The sequence below is a fragment of the Mobula hypostoma genome, chromosome 31, assembly GCF_963921235.1.
Source record: "Mobula hypostoma chromosome 31, sMobHyp1.1, whole genome shotgun sequence".
NCBI classification, from domain to species: Eukaryota; Metazoa; Chordata; class Chondrichthyes; order Myliobatiformes; family Myliobatidae; genus Mobula; species Mobula hypostoma.
In genome coordinates this window covers 6439954-6461023 of record NC_086127.1, presented here as the reverse complement: position 1 = coordinate 6461023, position 21070 = coordinate 6439954, and the positions used below count along the sequence as shown (strand labels likewise).

The following is a 21070-nucleotide window of genomic DNA, read 5'->3' as shown; positions in this document are numbered from 1 at the left end:
AAGACCGGGAGAGGTGGAGGGTACGGTGATATGCTGAGCGTCCGAGGGGAAGGGGAGATAGGGAGCCAACGAGGGGAGGGTCTGAGGGGACGAGGAGATGGGGACAAGCCCTGGGGAGTGGGAGACAGGGAGAGGCCCGGGGAGGAGGAAGTAGCCGAGGGAAGGGTGTGGTAGCGGAGAGGCCGCAGGGAGGAGGAGATGGGGAGAGTCCGTGGCGAGTGGGACATGGAGACATTCCTGGGGGAGGGGTAGGTAGCTTTTTTTTTAGCATGTCGCACCAGACAGTCAGCCATTCTTGTCTGGCGTGTGGTGTCAGGATTGGTCTCCTTTTGGATTAACCAGGTCAGTATATGAACATTCCTGACTCAACCCTTTTTGTTTCAGGAGGCAAAGTGGCCAGCTCATCGCTCAACCCGGCAGGGATAGAAAGCGTGCCCGGGGGGTGGCCCGACTCGGATTCGAACTCGGGAGCCTCCGCTCAGGAGTCCGTCGCTGATGCCACTGTGCCACCAGCCGGTAGGTAGCTTGGAGTCCCAGGGGTGGGGGAAGACATTGAAGAGGCCCTGAGTAGGTGGAGGCAGTAAAGAGGTCAAGGGGACGGGGAGAAGAGAAGAGGTCCTCGGGAGTGGGAAGAGGCCCGGGGGGGGGGCGGTGGGGAGATAGCTGAGGGGAGGGGGAGACGGGGAGAAGCCTGGGGCAAGGGGTAGCCAAGTGGCTCAGGTGAGAGGGAGGTAGCAGAGGGGAGGGAGAGGGGGAGAGGCCCAGTCGAGTGGGAGACAGGGAAGAGGCCCGGGGAGGGGAGGTAGCTGAGGAAGGGTGTGGTAGCAGGGAGGCCTCGGGGAGGAGGAGACGGGGAGAGTCCGCGGGGCAGGGGTGTGGTGATATCACATGCAATGATGTGCGAGTACCTGATTGGAGAGACTGAGCATGCGCGGGTTTGCCAGAATGTTGAGACATATTTCTTTAGTACTGTAAATAAAGTTCTTTAATTCTTCCAAAATATGAGTCTTCGCTGTTAACCCACGGTACGTTTGAAAAGTAGAAATATAACCAGGGGGAGAAGGGGAGAGGCCAAGGTGAGGGGAGGTGGAGGTAATGAAGAGGCCCAGAGGAGGGGGAGACAGGGAGAGTCCTAGGGGAGAGGGAAGTATGGGAGAGGCCCAGGGGATGGGGAGGCAAGGGCAGGCTGAGGGTAGTGGGTGACAGGGAGAGGCCGAGGGGATGGGGGGGCAAGGGCAGGCTGAGGGTAGTGGGTGACAGGGAGAGGCCGAGGGGAGGGGTGATCGTTCGAGGGGAGGGGGAGACGGAGTCTCCGAAAGGGAGGGGCCGAGGAGAGGGTGAGTCAGGGAGAGGCCAAGGGGAGGAGGAGTTGGGGAGAGTCCGAGGGGAGGGGGTGTTCTGAGACTCTCGAAATAGGAATAAATAACGAGAACATGCAATAACAAGATAAAGTCCCCAAAGTGAGATTGTTGGTAGTGGGAACATCTGAAGGGATGAGTGTTTGGGTGTTTCTGATTTGTTTCTTATCTGGTTCAGCACAACATTGTGGGCCGAAGGGCCTGTTTCTGTGCTGTACTGTTCTATGTTCCATGTACTAGAACACAGAATCAGAATCAGGTTCATTATCACTGACAAATGTCATGAATTTTGTTGTTTTGCAGCAGCAGTACAGAGCAATACACAAGTTACAGTAACAAATATATAGAAAATAAATATGTAGTTTAGAAAGAGAGCAAAAATAGTGAGGTAATGTTCATGGGTTCACTGTCCGTTCAGAAATATGATGGTGGGGGGGAAGAAATTGTTCCTGCAATGTTGAGTCAGTGATAAACTGAGGGGAGGTGGAGATAACAAGAGTCCGAGGGGAGGGGGAGACGGAGAGACATATATACTCCCCCCGGACTCTCCCACTCCACTAGGCCTCTCACTGTCTCTCTCTTTCCCCTCGCCCTCTTCGCTACAAACCCCTCCCCTGGGCCTCTTCCCTCTCCCTTCACTCTCCCCCAACCTCTCTCAGCACTCAGTCTCTCTCTACTTCTCTCCCCACAGGGTCACTGCCTAACTCCCCCTCCCCTTGGCCTCTCCCTCACTCCTCCTCCCCTCGGCCTCTCCCTCACTCCCCCTCCTGACTCCCCCTCCCCTCGGCCTCTCCCTCACTCCCCCTCCCCTCGGCTTCTCCCTCACTCCCCCTCCTGACTCCCCCTCCCCTCGGCCCCTCCCGACTCCCCCTCCCCTCGGCCTCTCCCTGTCACCCCTTCCCCTTGGCCTCTCCTGTCCCTCCTCTCTGGTGGTAATAGGAAGAGGGCATGTCCTGGGTGGTGGGGGTCCTGACTGACGGATACTGTCTTTTTGATTTCTATTGCACATTGGTTGTTTGTCAGTCTTTGTGTGTTTCATCGATTCTATTGATCATGGTCTCTGGGGGCTTTGCTGTTGCTTGCATGGTGCGTTGTGGGGGCCTGTTTCGTGGATGTCTGCGAAGAGTAAGATTTTCAGGTTGTACCAAGTCAGCGGAAGTTGTGAGTTTGATAAGGGTATCGTTGATGACCTGGGACTCAGGACAGCTGGCGTTAACAGGATTCCCTGTGAATGAGGAGCAGCGTACTCGGCCAGACGGGACACATGGTGGAAACCCGTATCATGGAGCATCGGAAGTCTACTGTTTGGGTTACCCGGAGAAATCAGCGGTAGCAGAACATTGCATTCGCAGTGACCACAGGATTGACTTTGAGACCACAGAACTACTGTGCCAGCCAGTGCCATTTGAGACCAGCTGGTGAAGGAAGCAATTGAAGTAAGACGAGAGAATAAGAATTTAAACAAAGATGAAGGTCTCACTCAAAGTCAGAACTGGAAAACGACTTTAAACAAGGTGGGACAGCAGAAACCTGATTGGTTGAGGACTAACCAATCAGGAGGGACGGACAATGGGAGTTGAGTATCTGTACCACCAGAATGGACATGATGAAGTTGGCAGATTTTGGCATCAAAATGTCGGTTAAAATCGACACCGAACCCAGAAGGAAGCCCGAGAAGAGTTTATGTGTCATATTTCCACCAGGACAGCACTAGATCCTTTTTTGTATCGTAAGTTTTAGCAACACACAACAAAATGTGGAGGAACTCAGCAGGCCAGGCAGCATCTATGGAAAAGAGTAAACGGTCATCGTTTCAGGCCAAGACCCTTCTTCAGGACTGAGAGGGAAGGAGGGAAGATGACTGAATTAAGAGTTGGGAGAAGGGGGAGAGAGGCGAGCTGGTAGGTGAAACCAGGTGGGTGGGAAAGGTCAATAGCTGGAGAAGGAAGAATCTGATAAGAGAGGAGAGTGGACAATAGGAGAAAGGGAAAGAGGAGGTGACCCAGGGGGAAGTAATAGGCAGGTGCGAAGAAGTAAAAGGACAGAGTGGGTAATAGAGGAAGTGGGAAGGGGAAATTTTGTTCACCAGAATGAGAAATCAATATTCAGACCATTTGGCTGGAGGGAACCCAGATGGAAGTTAAGGCTGCTCCTCCACTTTGAGGCTGTACTGGACTCAGCAGAAGATGTGCCTCTGCCACAGCTGTTCTCAGGATGCAGCTTTCCAGTCCAGCACTTCAGGGATGTCCTCCTCCTTTGTAGAACAGGTTTCACTCCCTCTCCTACTGATGTTTCCCTCTCCTGTATCTCTTCCATTTCCCATACATCTGCTCTCACCCCATCTTCCCACTGTTGCAATAGTGATAGAGTCCCTCTTGTCTTCAGCTCCCACCCCATCAGCCTCCGCATCCAACACGTTATCCTCCGCAACTTCTGCAAAGGGATCTGACCACCAAGTACATCTATTCCTTTCACCCGCTCATCCACCCCCCAGCTTTCTGCAAGGATCACTCCCTCAACAATTCCCTTGTCTATTTGACCCTCCCCACAAATCTCCCTCCAGGCACCTAACCCTGCAAGCGGAGAAGTGCTGGATCTGGCCATACATCTCCCCCCTCACCTCCATTCAGGGCCCAAAAGAGTCCTTCCAGGTGAGGGAACACTTTGGGGTCGTCTATTGTGTCCTGTGTTCCTGATGCAGTCTCCTCTACACTGGTGAGACCTGTCATAAATATGGGGACTGCTTCATCGAGCACCTCCACACCATCTGCCACAAATGGGATTTCCTGACGCCCAAACATTTTAATTCTGATTTCCTTTTCCGTTCCAAAGTATCGGTCCATGGTCTGCCCTTTTGCCAAGATGAAGCCACCCTCAAGGTGGAGGAGCAACACCGTATATTCTGAGTGGGTAGCCTCCAACCCGCTGGTATGAATGTCGATTTCTCCTTCTGGTGAACAAAATTCAACCCTCCCACTTCCTCTATTGCCACTCTGACCTTTTACTTCTTGTCACCTGCCTATTCTTTGCGTCCCCAGCAGTTTCCCTTTCTCTGATTGTCCACTCTCCTCTCCTAGTAGATTATTTCTTCTCCAGCACTTGACCTTTCCCACCCGGCTCTCTCCCCTCCCCCAACTTTCAATTGTACAATAGATAGTCAGGATGGTGCCCAGGGAGTGTTGTACAGTGGATGGTCAGGATGGTGCCCAGGGAGTGTTGTACAGTGGATGATCAGGATGGTGCCCAGGGAGTGTTGTACAGTGGATAGTCAGAACGGTGCCCAGGGAGTGTTGTACAATAGATAGTCAGGATGGTGCCCAGGGAGTGTTGTACAGTGGATAGTCAGGATGGTGCCCAGGGAATGTTGTACAGTGGATGGTCAGGATGGTGCCCAGGGAGTGTTGTACAGTGGATGGTCAGGATGGTGCCCAGGGAGTGTTGTACAGTGGATGGTCAGGATGGTGCCCAGGGAGTGTTGTACAGTAGATGGTCAGGATGGTGTCCAGGGAGTGTTGTACAGTGGATGGTCAAGATGGTGCCCAGGGAGTGTTGTACAGTGGATAGTCAGGATGGTGCCCAGGGAGTGTTGTACAGTAGATGGTCAAGATGGTGCCCAGGGAGTGTTGTACAGTGGATGGTCAAGATGGTGCCCAGGGAGTGTTGTGCAGTGGATGGTCAGGATGGTGTCCAGGGAGTGTTGTACATTGGATAGTCAGGATGGTGCCCAGGGAGTGTTGTACAGTGGATGGTCAGGATGGTGCCCAGGGAGTGTTGTACAGTGGATGGTCAGGATGGTGCCCAGGGAGTGTTGTACAGTGGATGGTCAGGATGGTGCCCAGGGAGTGTTGTACAGTAGATGGTCAAGATGGTGCCCAGGGAGTGTTGTACAGTGGGTGGTCAAGATGGTGCCCAGCTGTTCTCTCCATCAAGATCATGCCTCAGATTTAGTTGTTTTTATAAGTTCATAGGGATGGTTTTGGGGTCAGAGTGGGAAGTTAGTCATCAGGTTAGGGTTTAGGGAGAGAGATGTGGAGGAAATAGAGGTCAGGCTACCACTCCACGTTTGAAAGCTAGCAATGTGGTGGGTGAGAAGGAACATTGGGAGACCAGGCCTTTTGAAGATGTCCTCGATGGTGGGGAGGCCAGTGACCATGGTGGAGCTGGTTGAGTTTCCAACCCTCAGCAGCTTTTTTCAATCTGGTGCTTTGGCATCTCCACATCAGACAAAGATGCAACCAGTTACAATGCTCTCCACAGTACATCCATAGAAATCTGCTGTGTCTTCAGTGGATACAGCCCAGTCCATGACAGGAAAAACCCTCCCCACCATTAAACAGATCTACAAGCAGCATCCATCATCCATCCAGTCCATGCTCTCTTCTCACTGCTGCCATCGGGAAGGAGGTACAAGAGCCTTCGGTCCCACACTACCCTTCAAACCATCAGGCTCCTGAACCAGTGTGGATAACTTCAATTCCTATCTCAGTGTTTCTTAAATGGTCGTAATATATCTGACTCTACCACCTCCCTGGAAGGGTGTTTCATGCATCCACCATTCCCTGTGTAAAGAGCTTTCCTCTGACATCCAGCCTATACTTTCCATCAATCACCTTAAAATTATGCTCCCTAGTGTTAGCCACTTATATATTTATTTAATGAGATACAGTGTGGAACAGATCCTTCTTGCTCTTCCACCAATCCCTTGATTTAATCCTAGCCAGATCACAGAACAACTTACAACGCCCCTGGTATTAGCCACTTCCGCCCTGAGGAAAAGGTCTCTGGCTGTCGACTCGATCTATACTCCTTACTATCTTGTACACCTCCATCAAATCACCTCTCATCCTCCTTCGCTCCAAAGAGAAAAGCCCTCGTTCACTCTGTCGATTATCATAAGACATTAATCCAGGCAGCATCTTGATAAATCTCCTCTGCACTCTCTCTAAAGCTTCCACATCCCCTTCTGAGAATGAAGTGACTAGAACCACCAACCCCTGGCCCTGTCGTCCACACATGGGGACCACGTGAAGATTATAAAGGGGGGTGGTGGCTGGAGGGAATGGAAAGAATGAAGGAGAATTTAGAGGTAGGAGAGGATAGACTGGGATGGAGGGAAGAGGAAAAGGGAAGAGTAAGCAACGGGGAAGGGGCAGTGGAGGGAGACCAGAGTGGAGGTTGGTAGAAAGGTCTGTAGTGTGGGAGGAAGAGGGGGGGGATGCTGAGAGGGAGCGATGGTTAGGAGAGTGGGGAGGTTACTGGAAGTTACCCCGTAGACCACGCACTGCCATGACTTGGAAATACGTTGCTGCTCCTTCAGTGTCACCGGGTCAAAACCCTGGAACTCCGGAACATCATTGTGGGTTTCCCCACACTGCAGCAGTTGAAGAAGTCAGCTCATCATCACCACCACCTTCTCAAGGGAACCTCTGGTGGGGCAGTTAAACACTGGATCAGCCTCTGAAACTCACATCCTTTTGATGAATAAAAAGAAATATTGTTGCCCAGGGGTTGCTGAGGATGGAATTGCAGATGGGGGTTGTGGTTGGCAGAGAAAGAGGATGGGGAACGTGAGCTGTACATTAACACTGAACATCGTTCTGTCCCTCAGTCACAGACTCCACACTCGGTGATCCGTGTGTAAACCACACCGTCCTGGATCAGCCCTGGAGGAGCACGAATTGTTCCAACACTGAGTGTACCGGTGGACAATGGATGGGTGATGGAAATCTTGAAGTGGGATGGTACAGATTTAACAGGTAAAGTGAGGAGATAATCTCTGAGAAACTGGACACAGAAGGGGAATGTAAACAGGGGAACAAGGGGTGTGTGAATGGGAAATGCAGGGAGACCAGGATCATCAGTGACTACACTGAGATGGGGAGTAAATACAGGGAGAGGAGAGATCCCACATTCTCAGGGTAGAGACAAAGGGGGAGGTACAACAGAGAGGGAATTCCCAGGATTGGAGGTTATTGACCAGATACAGGGTACGGGCAGGGTGAGTGTAATTTCCCATGTCTCTCTGAGTGAATAAACTCCCTCAGATCAGAGACTGACTCTCTGATTGTTGTTTCAGTTCCGGAGGATGGAAGATTCCCGAGATGGACATTCCACATCACGGCTCTGGAACATCACAACATCACGGCTCTGGAACATCACAACATCACGGCTCTGGAACATCACAACATCACGGCTCTGGAACATCACAACATCACGGCTCTGGAACATCACAACATCACGGCTCTGGAACATCACAACATCACGGCTCTGGAACATCACAACATCACGGCTCTGGAAAGAAGCCAGTCTGGTTAAACGGTAGGGTTGGGCTCTATGGACTGAAATGTGGAGAAAATGTCATGAAACAGGAATAATCCTGGAAACTACAGTGTGGAATGAGCTGCCTGAGCAGGTGGCGGATGCCATTTCAATTCCAACGTTGAAGAGAAGTTTGGATTGGTACATGGATGGGAGGGTATAGATTGCTGTGGTCCTGGTGCAAGATGATGTGAATAGGTAGTTTAAATTGTTCAGCACGAATTGGATGGGCCAAAGTGTTCTAGTTTTCTATGCCTCTATGATTTTAAGACCAGTAAGTCTCATGTCAGTGTTAGGGAAGCTAGTGGAGAGGATCCTGAGGGATAGGACTTTTAAGTTTTTGGAAAAACCCTGGTAAATTAGGGGCAGTCAACATTTCTTACTGCAGGACAAGTCATGACATATTGACTTGAGTTTTTCGAGGGGTTGACAGAGGCGATTGATGAAGGTAGAACTCTGGATGTTGTCCTCAAAGAATTTAGACCATAAGTTCATCAGACCGAGGAGCAGTCCCATTGAGTCTGCAACACCATTCCATCATGGCTGATTTATTGTCCTTTTCAACCCCATTCTCATGCCTTCTCCTGTAACCTTTCATACCCTCACAAATCAACAACCTACCAACATCCACTTTAAATATACCCAAAGACTTGGCCTCCACAGCTGCCTGAGGCAATGAATTCCAGAGATTCACCATCCTCTGGCTCAGGAAATTCCTCCTCATCTCTGTTCCAAATGGAGGTTCTTGTGTTCTGAGGCTGTGCCCTCTGGTCCTCGACTCCCGCACTGTAGGAACCATCCTCTCCATGTCCACTCTATCCAGGCCTTTCAATATTCGATAGGTTTCAGTGAGATCACCAGAGGTTTGACAAGGTCCCTCATGGGAGGCTCATTCAGAAGATTAAGGTGCTGCTGTGGGGAGGGTGGGGTGGAGAGGGAGAGGGCAGCAGCTCAGTGCTGACTGAGGCCGGACCGGACCGTGGGTTGTGAACCACTGATTTACAGTGGGTCCTGATTCACATTCCCCGCTGTACTGTGGGACTGTGTACATTTTACAGTGTTTCTAAATCTCATTCCAGGTCCCCATCCCAACGTGGGAGAGGGGGAGGTGACCAGGACTGTCTGCTTCACTGTGGGTGAAGACACCTGTTACCAGAGCCTGGAGATCAGGGTGAAGAACTGCTCTGATTACTTTGTGTATTGGCTGAAGCCGACACCCCAACAGCAGGGTTTAGCTGTGTACTGTACAGGTAGGTCACCGTTCCCCAGTGACACAGCAGTGTGGTAGTTGTGGGGAAATTCTGAGATGTCCTGGGTCACCAACACACACCATGGGCTGAGTTTTCCAGTCGGCTGCCCTGCCCGTGGTCTGTGATCACCTTTCCCGTATCCCCCTTCACACCTGGGTCAGAATGAAACTGCCCAGTCTGACCTGAGACAGAGATCATAGAACACAGAACAGTACAGCACAGCACAGGCCCTTCAGCCCACAGTGTTGTGCAGACCTACTCTGAGATCAATCTCACCCTTCCCTCCTACATAACCCTCCATGTCTCTGTCATCCACATACGTATGAGTTTGTTAAACGCCCCGAATGTATCTGTCTGCTCCACACACCCACCACTCTCTGTGCAAAGAACTTAACCTCTGATATCCCACCCCATACTTTCTTCCAGTCACTTTAAAATGACTCCCCCTGGTATTAGCCGCTTCCTCCCTGGGGAAACAGTCTCTGGCTGTTTACTCAATCATCCTCCTTCACTCCAAAGAGAAAAGCCCTCACTCACTCCACTCACTCAAACTCTCCTCACAAGACCTGCTCTCTAATTCAGACATTGTCCTGGTAAATCTATTCTGCACTCTCTCTAAAGCTTCCACATCCTTCCTACAATGAGGTGACCTGAGACCCCCCCCCCCCCCCCATCCCTGGACTGCTCTGTCACACACAGGGACCACGTGAAGATCATTGGGGGAGGGGGGAGGGGGCGTTGAGGAGAATGGAGGGGTAGGAGGGGAATGACTGTGGTGGACGGAATTGGGAAAGTGGGGAGGAGGGAGACTGGTGGCGAGAGAAAGGGGAGTGAGGGAGAGGTAGGAGGAATGAGGGCAATAGAGGGAGATTGTTGGTGGGGATGGGAGAGATGTCTGGGGTACAAAATGGGGACTGGAGGAAGGAGGGGTGCTGAGAGGTAGCCATTGTGAGGGTGGCGAGGTGAGAGACGATGGATGCTGGATGGTCAACAGCTCAGGAATTGATGGTGGGGATCATTGAAGGGAGCGTTGATCCCCACGGTCAGTCCCAGAATTTCATCCCGACTCCGAATGACGGGAGTCACCCGTAGTGATGAAGATTTTGGATGAGACTCAGTGGTAGGAGAGAGGTACAATGTTTCAGTGATTTTCTCTCTCCCACGTCTCTGTTCCTTTATCCTAGACCTGGGGATTTCTCCAAGGGAACAGGCCAAAGGCTCATTGACTGGAGGGACCACCCAGGAACCGCCCTCTGTCCCATCGGGAGTCACATCCTCGGGTACCAAGTCCTGTGACTGGGGGAGGGGGGGGGTCATTCCACAACTCTGTGACCTACAGGCTCTCATGAGCTGATTCAGTCGTTATCTGTGTTTCTCAGTGGGATGTGAACAATGGAGTCCGTTCTATCCCCACTGACAATCTCAGGAGTACATGAGGTGATTCACTCATCCGGAATGACCTGTCTTGGACGGAGGCCGGTCTGGAAGACATGTGGAGATGGCTCAGTGACAGAGCAGGGGGGCTGAGACCTGGTGCTCAGGGGTGGAGGAAATGAAAGTGTCTGGTGGGTGAGGTTTGGAGTGACGTTCAGGCTGGATATTTTCACTATTTGTTTAATTGTTACCGTCGCTGTCTGTAAGGAGTTTGTACATTCTCCCTGTGACTGTGTCGGTTTCCTCCCACATTACAAAGACGTCTGGGTTAGTAGGTTAATTGGTCACATGGGTGGTGGGGCTCGTTGGGCCGGTTACTGTGCTGTATCTCTAAATAATTGATGGCCCAGTCCATCACGGATAAAGCCCTCCCCATCATTGAGCATATCGACATGGAGCGTTGTCAGCATCCATCATCAGGAACCTCCACCCCCCAGGACATGCTCTCTTCATGTTGTTGCCATCAGGAAGAAGATACAGGAGCCTCAGGACCCACAGCACCAGGGTCAGGAACAGTTATTACCCCTCAGACATCAGGCTCTGGAACCAGAGGGGATAACTTCACTCAACACTCACCCCATTCCTCAACTGTTCCCACAACCTATGGACTCACTTTCAAGGACTTTTCACCTCATATTCTCAATACTTATTGCTTATTTATATATTTTTCTTTTCTATTTGCACAGTTTGTTGTCTTCTGCACAATGTCTGTCTGCATGGGTGTTAGAACAGCATGGACTTGTTGGGCCGAAAGGACCCGTTACCCTGCTGTACATTTCACTGAATGAGTAAATATTTTTAACTAATCTAAAGGAAATATAAGTTTTCCACTGCACTGTTGCTGTAAAACAACAAATTTCCGGTGATGTTAAATGGTGGTAATTAGTCTGATTCTGAGGATATATAAAAATGTGTAGAAGATTACGAGGGGTACAGATAGGGTCGACTCAGAGTCAAAGTAAAATTTATTATCAAAGTACTTATTTGTCACCATATACTACCCTGAGATTCATTTTATTACAGTCATTTACAGGAAAATAAAGAAATACAACAGAATTTATGAAAAACTATACAAAAACAAAGACTGACAAACAAGCAATGTGCAAAAGAAGGCAAATTCTGCAAATAAAATGTTCAATAATACTGAGATGATGAGTTGTAGATTCCTTGAAAGTGAGTCTGTCGGTTGTGGAATCAGTTCAGAGTTGATGTGAGTGAAGTTATCCACACGGGTCAGGAGTCTGATGGTTGTGGGGTGATAAATGTTCCTGAAGCTGGTGGTGTGGGACCTCCTGCTGGAAATATTACCACTGATCAGGGGTGAATATAACTAGAGGACATAGATTTATGGTCAGTGGTAAGAGATTCAGGATGAGAATCAGGTTTGTTATCACTAATGTATCTTGTGAAATTTGTTGTTTTTGGCAGCAGTACAGTGCAAGACAAAAAATATTCCTGTACGTTCCAAACAAAAATAAACTAAATAAATAGTGCATAAAGAGGAATCGTGAGGGGTTGTGTTCAGGAATTACAGAAGAACCCCGAAAGAATGAACGACAAAAAAACATTAGAACCCCAAAGGCCTCTCCCCCCTCCCACACAGAAGCAGCAGCATCAACAAATCAACCTTCCCCTCCACCCCTGCCCATTTCAGCAAAAATGCATCAGCGCCCACCACCCACCAAGAAATAGCAAAGCAGCCAAAAAGAGACCACGATCTGCACTCAACAAAAACTGTTGTTCACCGGACAGTTCGACATGCCACAGGCGTGCGTGTGCGTGCGCTATCTCCCCCCCTCCCCTCTCCATCCCCCTCCCCACCCTCCTCCCGCTCCCTCTCCCTCCTCACCCTCACTCTCCTCACTCTCACATTAACAAGTGTCTGAAAGGAGATGCTGTCCAAGTTGCATGCCATCTTGTCAATGTCTCCCATCCACTACATAATGTACTGGGTGGGTTCTGCAGCTTGCAGATAGGCCATCGTCCGATCCTTACTGGACATGAGGAAGGTGAAGAACCAGTGATTGAAAGTGTGGATCGAGCTGAGGCTCAAGTGTTGGAGAGGCCCATTGCATGCAGAGGAGAGAGAATCCTGGAGCTGTGGCAGTGACTCGGTCAGGGTCACCAGGTATCTCCTCATGGTGGAAAGGGTGGAGTGTAGAATACGTAGGGAGAAGCAGGAAGAGAAGCAGTCAATTGAATTGATGGGCTCACAGAATGCATCACTGATTACATTAACTTCTGTGTGGACTGCAAGAACTGTCCTTTTTTATTCAAATAACAAGCCATGGGTGACAAAGGACATTAAGGACATCCTGAACACTAAAAAGAGGGCGTTTAGAGATGGAAATAGGGAGGAGCTGATGGCAATACAGAGGGACCTGAAAGCCAGGATCAGGGAGGCTAAAAACAGGTACAGAAGGAGCTTGAGTGGAAACTCCAGCAGAACAACATGAGAGAGGTCTGAAGGGTGATGAGGACCATCACTAGGTTCCGGCAGACTAGCAACAGAGGAGCGGAAGGCAGTGTGGACAGGGCCAATGAACTTAACCTGTTCTTTAACAGATTTGACATTGTGGCCCCTGCCCATCCCACACATGAGCCATCTGTTGTCGGCCCCCAACCAACACATATTCCACTCTCCCCTCCTACCCCTCCTCACAGTCCCCCAACCTGCTCTTGTGACTATACCCCTCCCCCACGCGAAACCACCACGGTGGGCTTCACGGCTGAACAGGTGAGAAGACAGCTGAAACGTCTCAACCCAAGCAAGGCTGCAGGACCGGATGTTGACAGAACCAGGGAGCTCAAAACCTGTGCTCCTCAGCTATGTGGAGTACTTCGCCATGTCTTCAACCTGAGCCTGAGGCTCCGGAGGGATCCTGTGCTGTGGAAGACGTCCTACCTCGTCCCTGTGCTGAAGACGCCGCACCCCAGCGGCCTCAATGACTACAGACCGGTGGTATTGACCTCCCACATCATGAAGACCCTGGAGAGACTTGTTCTGGAGCTGCTCCAGCCTATGGTGAGGCCACACTTAGATCCCCTCCAGTTCACCTACCAGCCCCGACTAGGAGTTGAGGATGCCGTCGTCTACCTGCTGAACCGTGTCTACGCCCACCTGGACAAGCCAACAAGCACTGTGAGGGTCATGTTTTTTGATTTCTCCAGTGCTTTCAACACCATCCGCCCTGCTCTGCTGGGGGAGAAGCTGACAGCGATGCAGGTGGATGCTTCCCTGGTATCATGGATTCTTGATTACCTGACTGGCAGACCACAGTACGTGTGCTTGCAACACTGTGTGTCCGACAGAGTGATCAGCAGCACTGGAGCTCCACAGGGGACTGTCTTGTCTCCCTCTCTCTTCACCATTTACACCTTGGACTTCAACTACTGCACAGAGTCTTGTCATCTTCAGAAGTTTTCGGATGACTCTGCCATAGTTGGATGCATCAGCAAGGGAGATGAGGCTGAGTACAGGGCTACGGTAGGAAACTTTGTCACATCACAGCAGAATTATCTGCAGCTTAATGTGATAAAGACTAAGGAGCTGGTGGTAGACCTGAGGAGAGCTAAGGTACCGGTGACCCCTGTTTCCATCCAGGGGGTCAGTGTGGACATAGTGGAGGAATACAAATACCTGGGGATACGAATTGACAATAAACTGGACTGGTCAAAGAACACTGAGGCTGTCTACAAGAAGGGTCAGAGCTGTCTCTATTTCCTGAGGAGACCGAGGCCCTTTAACATCTGCCGGACGATGCTGAGGTTGTTCTACGAGTTTATGGTGGTCGGTGCTATCATGTTTGCTGTTGTGTGCTGGGGCAGCAGGCTGAGGGAAGCAGACACCAACAGAATCAACAGACTCATTCGTAAGGCCAGTGATGTTGTGGGGATGGAACTGGACTCTCTGACAGTGGTGTCTGAAAAGAGTTTACTGTCTAAGTTGCATGCCATCTTGGACAATGTCTCCCATCCACTACATAATGTACTGGTTGGGCACAGGAGTACATTCAGCCAGAGACTCATTCCACCAAGATGCAGCACAGAGCGTCATAGGAAGTCATTCCTGCCTGGGGCCATCAAACTTTACAACTCCTCCCTTGGAGGGTCAGACACTCTGAGCCAATAGGCTGGCCCTGGACTTATTTCCTGGCATAATTTACATATTACTATTTAATTGTTTATGGTTTTATTACTATTAATTATTTATGGTGCAACTGTAACGAAAACCAATTTCCCCCAGGATCAATAAAGTATGACTATGTCAGTGTCAGAGAGATGACACCATCTCACAGTGAAAGGAGAGACTGACAGTCACTGTGACGATGTTACAATCTGCTGCGTCACTTTTTATTCTGAGATTCTCCGACTCGAGAATCGGCAGAAAACTCTCCCCACCACCGAGAGAGAGAGTGTGATCGCTCGACCACAGAGACCTCCATCCATACATCCGCCACAGCGAAATCCTGATGTTCCTTTTCCCACGACACCTCAGTCAGCAACATCGGCCTGGAATCAGTTATTCACAGGGCCGCACCCCGGAGGCTCCATCTTCCCAGCCGTGCGTGGAGAATGTCAACGGTCAGGCAGGGAGCTCCAGGGGCGGGTGATCATCCGCCATAAAAAACAGTTTCAGTGCTGTTGCAGATCAGGACCTCGATAGAACCCCAGCCACCTTGAAAAGGGGAAAAGGAGACAGTAAAGAGAGGAATTTAAGCTGTTTCCACAGATGAGCTTGAAGAAGCAGCCGCCATCTTAACTCCACCCATTGGTCACAGAGAGGAACGGAGGAATGACTGAGGAGTTGCACGGTGACTGATGAGACAAAGAAACGACCGGAGTGGGATTTGAGTAATTCAGTGGACAGAAGGAAATGGGTGAAAACACACAGGAGAGAGGGATGGAGAGAGGTGGGATGTTGGAGTGGGAGGAATGAGGTGAGTGAAGAGAGAGTGATGACTGTGTAAGGAGAGTTGGGCAGAGAGATCAGTGAGAGTGACACTCCAACTGGAGGGAGGGAAGGAGAGACTGACAAGAGAGAGATGCAGACAGAGTGAATGCCGAGAGAGGGAGATGTGAGGAGAGAGGTTTGAGAGACAAGGGTCGAGGTATTAAAGAGCAAAGGAGAGGGGAGTGTGTGTATTTCAGAGCAAAGGTTTGTCCTGGACTTGAGCCTCCTGATCCTGCTGTTGAGTTCCTTCCTGATCTAATGTAAAACTTGTCCACTACTTTACCCTTCCTTTCAATATCTTCTTATTACAGATTCCCAGTCAGACACAGCTGCAGAACCCCAGGCATCGACAACTGGAGAACCAGGTCCGGGTTTGACCACCACCCCAGCAGGGTCTGTGATCTCAGGTACAGATTCCCAATCTGATACAACTCAGGATCCTCAGGTAGCAGCAATGGGGAGAAACTGGTCCAAGTTTCTTCACCACCCCATCAGGGTCTGTGAGCTGAGGTATCTGTGGTGGGTGGGGGGACGGGTGAATGAATGGAGCAATCTCTCCCCCCTTCAGTCCTTGATACTCACCTGGGCTTTGTCTGAGAGAAGTGTCCAGTCATAGGAGTTTTGGGAGGGAGAGTTGGTGAACAGGGACAGGATGGTTTTGGTTTATTTTCAAAATAAGAGACCTCTTTGTCAAATTGTTGTTCTGGTGGATACCCATTTTAATTCTGTGTCCCACTCCCACTCTGACATGACAGTCCATGGCTGACACAATGAGAGCACCCTCAGGTTCGAAGAGCAACGCCTCATATTCTGTCTGGGTAGCGTCCACCCTGATGCTCTGAATATTGATTTCCCTAACTTTTGCTAGTTTCTCCTCTCTTCCACTTCTCTCTTTTTCCATTCCTATTCTGACTCCCCTCTTAGTCCTTCTCTTCTCCTCATCTGCTCATCTCTTCCATCTGGTCCCCCTCTTTAATCCGTTGTCCACTGTCTTGTCTCATTGGATTTCTCCTTCTTCAGCCCTTTACCTCTTCCACATATCACCTCCCAGCTTCTCGCATCATCCTGTTCGCTCACCCAGACATAGTCTGACTCTTTTGGTTTCAACGATCACCTACCAGCTTGTACACTTTCCACCTTCTTACTGTCGCTTCTGCCCTCTTCCTTTCCGGTCCCGATGAAGTATCTCAGCCCAAAACACCGACTGTTTATTCTTCTTCACAGGTGCTGCCTGACTTTCTCAGTTCCTTCAGTATTTTGTCTGTGTTGCTCTAGATTTACAGCATCTGCAGAATTCCTCGTCTGTACAAATTATTGTCCCTGTTGTGTTGTTTAAGCTCTGCATTTCCCATGTCTCTGTTACTTTGTTCCAGAACTGGAGACTTCCACACTGGAACAGTCTACAGGATTGTCTACTGGAGAACACACCCAGGAACTGTCCTCTGTCCCAGCGGGAGACACATCCTCAGGTACCAAGTCTCAGTCGGTCTGTGTTCATGCAGTCTCTGTCACTCTGTGAGGTTGAACCTCCCGTGGACCAGTTCACCTACTGGATGTACAGTGCATTGTGGGGAGGGGTGTGAATGATGGAGTCAGTGGTTCCTCTCTCCTGTCTGCTGTGTTGGGTTTGGTGAGTCGTGAGGGATGAGGCTCTGTTGGGGGTTGGAGAGAGTGGGGTGGGAGGAATGAACAGAGAGGGGTGGAGTGACACAGGAGGGAGGGGAGGAGTGATGGAGGTGAAAGGGGAGGATGGTCACAGAGAGGAAGGAGGAATGACTGTGAGGAGTTGCACGGTGACTGATGAGACATAGAAATGACCGGAGTGGGATTTGAGTAAATCAGTACATGGACAGAAGGACATGGGTGAAAACACACAGGAGAGGGGGATTGAGAGAGAGGTGGGATGCTGGAGTGGGAGGAACGTGGTGAGTGAAGAGAGAGTGATGACTGTAAGGAGATTTGGGCAGAGAGATCAGTGAGAGTGACACTCCAACTGGAGGGAGGGAAGGTGAGACTGACGAGAGTGATGCAGACAGTGAATGCCAGAAGAGGGAGATGTGAGAAGCGGGATTTGAGAGTGAAGGGGAGAGGTATTAAAGAGCAAAGGAGAAGGGAGAGTGTGTATTTAACAGAACAGATTTGACCTGGACTTGAGCCTCCTGTTCCTGCTGTGGAGTTCCTTCCTGATCTAATATAAACTTTGTTTACTGCATTACCCGTCCTTTGTATATCTTCTTATTACAGATTCCCAACCAGACACAACTCATAAACCCCAGGGAACAGTGACCCGAGAACCTGGTCTGGGTTTGACCATCACCACAGCAGGATCTTCAAGCTCACTTACAGATCCCCAGATAGACATAACTCCAAAACCCCAGGGAACAGCGACAGGTAAACCTGGTTGAAGTTTGACCATCACACGAGCAGGGTCTGTGAGTTCAGACACAACTCGGGAACCCCAGGGATCAGTGACAGGAGCATCTGGTCCAGGTCTGACCAACACCCCAGCAGGATCTTTGAGGTCAGGTACAGATCCCCAGTTGGACACAATTCAGGAAACCAAGGGTCTGTAAACTCAGGTATCCATGGTGGGGGTCATTGAAGGGAATGATCTTTCCCTTCTTCAGTCCTCAATATTCATCTAGGCTTTGACTGAGAGTAGTGACAGCCATTCACAAGGGAGATTTCCCATTCCCACATGTCTATCCGAGGCCTCCTTCGCTGACATGATGAGGCCAAATTCAGATTGGAAGGGCAACACTTCATACTGTGTCTGGATAGCGTCCAAACTGATGGCATGAACATTGATTTCTCTAACTTCCGGTAATTTATACCCCTTCCAATTCCCTCTCTTTCCATCTCTTTTTGACTCCCCTGTTAGCCCTTCTCTTCTGCTCACCTGCCCATCATCTCCCTCTGGTCCTCCTCCTCAATTCCTTTATTCTCTAACCACTGTCCTCTCTTTGGATTACTCCTCTTCAGCCCTTTACCTCCTCCACATATCACCTCCCAGCTTCTCAAATCACCCCCTCCCTCACCCATCCACCTTCCCACTCACCTGGCTTCACCTATCACCTGCCAGCTGTACTCCACCCCACCTCTTTATTCTGGCTTCTTCCCCCTTCCTTTCCAGTGCTGATGAAGGGTCTCAGCCCGAAACATTCACTGTTTATTCCCCTCCAGAGATGCAGCCTGACCTGCTGAGTTCTTCCAGCATTTTGTGTGTGTTGCTGTGGATTTTCAGAATCTCTCATCTTTATGAATTATTGTCCCTGTTTAATCTCTGCCACTCTCCCATGTCTCTGTAACTTTGTTCCAGACCTGGAGGTTTCCACAATGGATCAGCCCGATGGATCATCTACAGGACAACCCACTCCATCACCATCCTCTGTCTCAGTGGGAGAGACATCCTCAGGTATTAGATCTTGTGTCCATCAGGGACTCTCAGTCTCTCGCTCTGTGATGTTGAACTTCTCATAGACCAATTCAGCTGTTGGATGTGCATCGTAACGGGCTGCCAATGAGTGTTCAGTTATTCCTTCCCTCCTGTCTGTGTGAAATTTCTGCTCTGTCCAAGATTACTCACAGTTGGTGTACTTTGTTGTGGAGAAGAATAAGCCCCTTTGTCTGAGGTGGTCCATGGGGCCGGGTAAGATGGGTTGTCAGGGAGAGGATGAGGACAGAAACCCGGGGATTTAATGAGAGAGGGGTTCACTGGGGAAGTGTCTGTCAACCTTTGGAATGACGGAGATCTGGTTCAGAATCAGAGGGGTATGTCTACTGACCGACATCCGGGGGACCGATGAGGTTTGTGGAGCAAAGATCACGGAATACGGGTGTAGGTCTGGAGCTTCAGAGAATGAGGGGATAAGGTTTACTAAATTATGAGGAGTACAGATAGGGTGCATGCAAGCAGGCTACTTCCACTGAGGTTGAGTGAGGCCAGAACTGGAGGTCACAGGTTAAGAGTGAAAGGTGAAATGTTTAAGGGGAACATGAGAGGGAACGTTTTCACTGTGAGGGTGGTGTGAGTGTGGAACAAGCTGCTGACAGATGTGGTGGATGTGGGTTTGATTTCAACATCAAAGGGAAGTTGGGATGAATACACGGATGGGAGGGGAATGGACGGCTCTGTTCTGGGTGCAGGTTGATGGGACGATGAGGAATATTAGTTCAGCATGGACTAGATAGGCCAAAGGGCCTGTTTCTATGCTGTAGTGCTCTATGACTGTGATAACTTTGAGTGAGCGGATAGTGGTGGCTGGGAGGGGGTTGTGAGGGGGAAGGGAGGGAATTAGGTCACTGAAGGAAGACTGGAGGTGAGGATAGGAGAGAGGTCTGGGGTGTGTGATGGAGAGGATGGGAGGGGAAGAGGAGTGGAATCAGTCGGAATCCGGTTTAATATCACTCTTTAAAAAAATTAAGTAAGTTTGAATTGAATTGACTTTATTTCTTACATCCTTCACCTACATGAGTAAAAATCATTTACGTTACGTCTATGTCTGAATGTGTAATGTACAAATTATAGTAATTTGTAATAAATAGTATGTACAGTAAGATATACAACAGAACAGAGTATATAGCTTTGAATTACAATTCTGTAAGCATAAATTAATCAGTCTGAAGGCCTGGTGGAAGAAGCTGTCCTGGAGCCTGTTGGTCTTGGCTTTTACGCTGCGGTATCATTTTCTGGATGGTAGTAGCTGGAACTGTTTGTGGTTGGGGTGACTCAGGTCCCCAAGGATCCTTCGGGCCCTTTTTACACATGTGTCTCTGTAAACGTCCTGAATAGTGAGAAGTTCACGTCCACAGATGCGCTGGGCTGTCCGCACCACTCTCTGCAAAATCCTGCAATTGAGGGAAATACAGTTCCTCTCCCAGGCAGTGATGCAGCCAGTCACGATGCTCTTAATTGTGCCCCTGCAGAAAGTCCTTCGGATTTGGGGACTCATGCTGAACTTCCCCGACTGTCTGAGGTAAAGGAGCCACTGTTATGTTTTTTTCAATACACAGCCGATATGTACAGACCAAGTAAGGTCCTTTGTGATGTGTATACCGAGGAACTTAAAGCTGTTCACCTTCTCAACTCCAGATGCATTGATGTCAGTAGGGGCTAGCCTGTCTCCATTCCTCCTGTCGTCCACAACCAACTCCTTTGTTTTTGCAACATTGAGGGAGAGGTTGTTTTCTTGATACCACTGTGTCAGTGTGATGACTTCTCTGTAGGCTGACTCGTTATTATTTGAGATAAGGCCAATCAATGTAGTATGACACAAAAGTTGTGGGTGTTGTGGATAGTGTGGAAGGCTGTCAGAGGTTACAATGGGACATTGATAGGTTGCAAAACAGCTGAGAAGTGGCAAATGGAGTTTAACCGAGATAAGTGTGAGGTGGTTCATTTTGGTAGGTCAAATATGATGGCAGAATATAGTATTAATGATAAGACCCTTGGCAGTGTGGAGGATCAGAGGGATCTTGGGGTCCGAGTCCACAGGACACTCAAAGCTGCTACACAGATTGACTCTGTGGTTAAGATGGCATACGGTGCATTGGCCTTCACCAATCGTGGGATTGAGTTTAAGAACCCGGAGGTAATGTTGCAGCTATATAGGACCCTGGTCAGACCCCACTTGGAGTACTGTACTCAGTTCTGGTCACCTCACTACAGGAAGGACGTGGAAACCATAGAAAGGGTGCAGAGGAGATTTACAAGGATGTTGCCTGGGTTGGGGAGCGTGCCTTACCAAGCCTTTGGA

General features: G+C 49.8%; 1 protein-coding gene across 1 annotated transcript in view; it reads left to right on the top strand.

Moving 5' to 3' along the window:
* Positions 1 to 21070, top strand: part of LOC134339945 (mucin-5AC-like) — a 94602-nt gene that overhangs the window by 32280 nt on the left and 41252 nt on the right. Inside the window, exons 6-13 of the mRNA XM_063036746.1 lie at positions 385 to 516; positions 6967 to 7114; positions 7435 to 7676; positions 8756 to 8926; positions 15626 to 15721; positions 16688 to 16783; positions 17559 to 17705; positions 18634 to 18729. Coding sequence (XP_062892816.1) covers positions 385 to 516; positions 6967 to 7114; positions 7435 to 7676; positions 8756 to 8926; positions 15626 to 15721; positions 16688 to 16783; positions 17559 to 17705; positions 18634 to 18729 — 1128 coding nt within the window. The remainder of the gene's footprint in view (positions 1 to 384; positions 517 to 6966; positions 7115 to 7434; positions 7677 to 8755; positions 8927 to 15625; positions 15722 to 16687; positions 16784 to 17558; positions 17706 to 18633; positions 18730 to 21070) is intronic.